The sequence below is a fragment of the Octopus bimaculoides genome, chromosome 3, assembly GCF_001194135.2.
Source record: "Octopus bimaculoides isolate UCB-OBI-ISO-001 chromosome 3, ASM119413v2, whole genome shotgun sequence".
NCBI lineage: Eukaryota > Metazoa > Mollusca > Cephalopoda > Octopoda > Octopodidae > Octopus > Octopus bimaculoides.
In genome coordinates, this window is record NC_068983.1 from 28,407,035 (window position 1) to 28,409,205 (window position 2,171).

The window sequence follows — 2,171 nt, forward strand, 5'->3', positions numbered from 1 at the left end:
GAGTAGGGAGGGGAGGGGAAGAAGAAGAAGAAGAAGAAGAATGATAAAGTCAGTTTATTGGTTGATATATATATCCCCTGAGCTCATAATATTGCAGCAAATTGAAAATGAAAAAAATTTGGCATCTCAAGGTGGTTACAATACCAGTGATTGTAGAAGCACTTGGAATGATCAAAAAAGCAACTGAAAATTATTTGAGAATGATCTCTGGCTTACCATCCCTGCAAGACGTGCAAAAAATTGTTTCCACTGGTAATGTCACATGTATTGAGAAGAATACTATTGCTGTGAAAATGTCAACCATCCATGTAAAGAGGTTTTTTTTTTCTACAAAACTTTGTTTGACTTTGTAAAGGAACAATCTGGTGTATTTATTTTAATGGTCTGTCAATGTATACAATGAGCTTCTTTGCCCTAGGTGTCAGGAAGACACTCAACAAGAAACAGAAACAAACTTGAAGAAAGAAGAAAAACATAGTAATAATAATAATAATAATAATAATAATAATAATAATAATTATAAAAATAAATTATATAAAATTATATATAATTCAACTTACTTGATATAATAGGGCTTGTCATTTTTGTCAAGAGCTTCCTCCCAACCATATGGCAGGCCATTCTTTGGATACCAATTGTCTCGTGGTGGTATCCAAGATGTAACTTGACTGAGATGGCTAGAAATATAAATAAAAAGAAATAAATTAGACTGAGAAAAATATTGTTGGAAAAGGCAATAAGCATAGTGGTTAAGAGCGCAGGCCACTAACCCCAAGATTCCGAGTTCAATTTCAAGCAGTGACCTGAATAATAATAATAATAATAATAATAATAATAATAACAACAACATCGAAAAATACCTTATGAATGAGAACCCAATGAGGGAACAATTACATGATCAGTTGATCTGATAGTTAGGCACACAGCTCAGTGGTTAGAACATCAAGCTCACAATCATGAGGTAATAAGTTCAATTCCTGGATCAGGCTGTGTCTTGTGTTCTTGAGAAAGACACATATTTCCCGTTGCTCCAGTTCACTCAGCTGTAGAAATGAGTTGCAACATCATTAGTGCCAAGCTGTAATGGCCTTTGCCTTTTCCTTGGATAACCTCGGTGGTGTGGAGAGTGGAGACTGGTATGCAGGGGCAACAGCTGATCTTCCATAAACAACCTTGCCTGGACTTGTGCCTTGGAGGGGAACTTCTTAGGTGCAATCCCATGATCATACATATCTGAAGGGAATCTTCTACCTTTTACCTGATCTAATAAAGATAGCAGCCAAATTTCCCTCAAATTGCAGGCCCCATCATCTTAAATAAGAGGTGGATACGTTAAATAGTGTAGTCTGAAATATAATTTTCAAATACATGGCTGGCATGTATTTGATTATAACTACAAAATGCTCTCAAGACGACATGGGAACTTCTACATAGTTTGCTCGACCTGCTAGAAATAGCAACCAAATGTCCTTCAAATCATCACACTTTACATTCTAATAAAGAAAAGAAATAATAAATTGGTTAACTCTTTAGCATTTAATCCGGCCACATTCGGCCAAAATATTCTACCTGTTTTATGTTCAAACTAGCCAGATGTGACCTCTCACACCTACCCCGCAATATCATTCTAACAATAAACAATCACATCATTGAAATCTCAAAGCTATAAGATAATGTATGATTAATTCAAAACAATGTGAATAAAAAAAGCATTACTTTTGATAGAATAAAGCAAATGCTAAAGGGTTAATGTAGTCAGTGATACATCATTTAAAAATATGACAGGATAGTCATGTCTAGAATGTCCTTAACCATATGTCTGCTTCAGTCTGATCAATAAAGACTAGCAGATGGATAAACAACTATAGCAGCATGGTTTATTCAATTTTTGCTTACTGACCACATGGTTCTGCATTCATTCCCACTGCATGACACCTTGGGCAAGTGTCTTCTACTATAGCCTTGGGCTGACCAAAGCCTTGTGAGTGGATTTGGTAGATGGAAACTGAAGGAAGTCCGTCGTATATATGTATTTATATATATGTATGTGTGTGTATATGTTTGTGTATCTGTGTTTGTCCCCCCACCATCGCTTGACAACCAATGGTGGTGTGTTTACGTACCCGTAACTTAGCGGTTCGGCAAAAAAAACTGATAGAATAAGTACTAGG

General features: G+C 35.8%; 1 protein-coding gene and 1 long non-coding RNA gene across 5 annotated transcripts in view; one reads left to right on the forward strand and one right to left on the reverse strand.

Annotated features, from left to right (window-relative positions):
* The window catches only part of LOC106876727 (uncharacterized), a 1,061,911-nt gene that overhangs the window by 394,365 nt on the left and 665,375 nt on the right, over nucleotides 1-2,171 (reverse strand). For all 3 annotated transcript variants that reach the window (XM_052966107.1, XM_052966109.1, XM_052966108.1), the window contains one exon: nucleotides 561-677. In XM_052966107.1, the coding sequence (XP_052822067.1) occupies nucleotides 561-677 (117 nt within the window). The remainder of the gene's footprint in view (nucleotides 1-560; nucleotides 678-2,171) is intronic.
* Nucleotides 1-2,171, forward strand: part of LOC128247272 (uncharacterized) — a 97,096-nt gene that overhangs the window by 28,694 nt on the left and 66,231 nt on the right. The gene's annotated exons all lie outside the window — the stretch shown is intronic.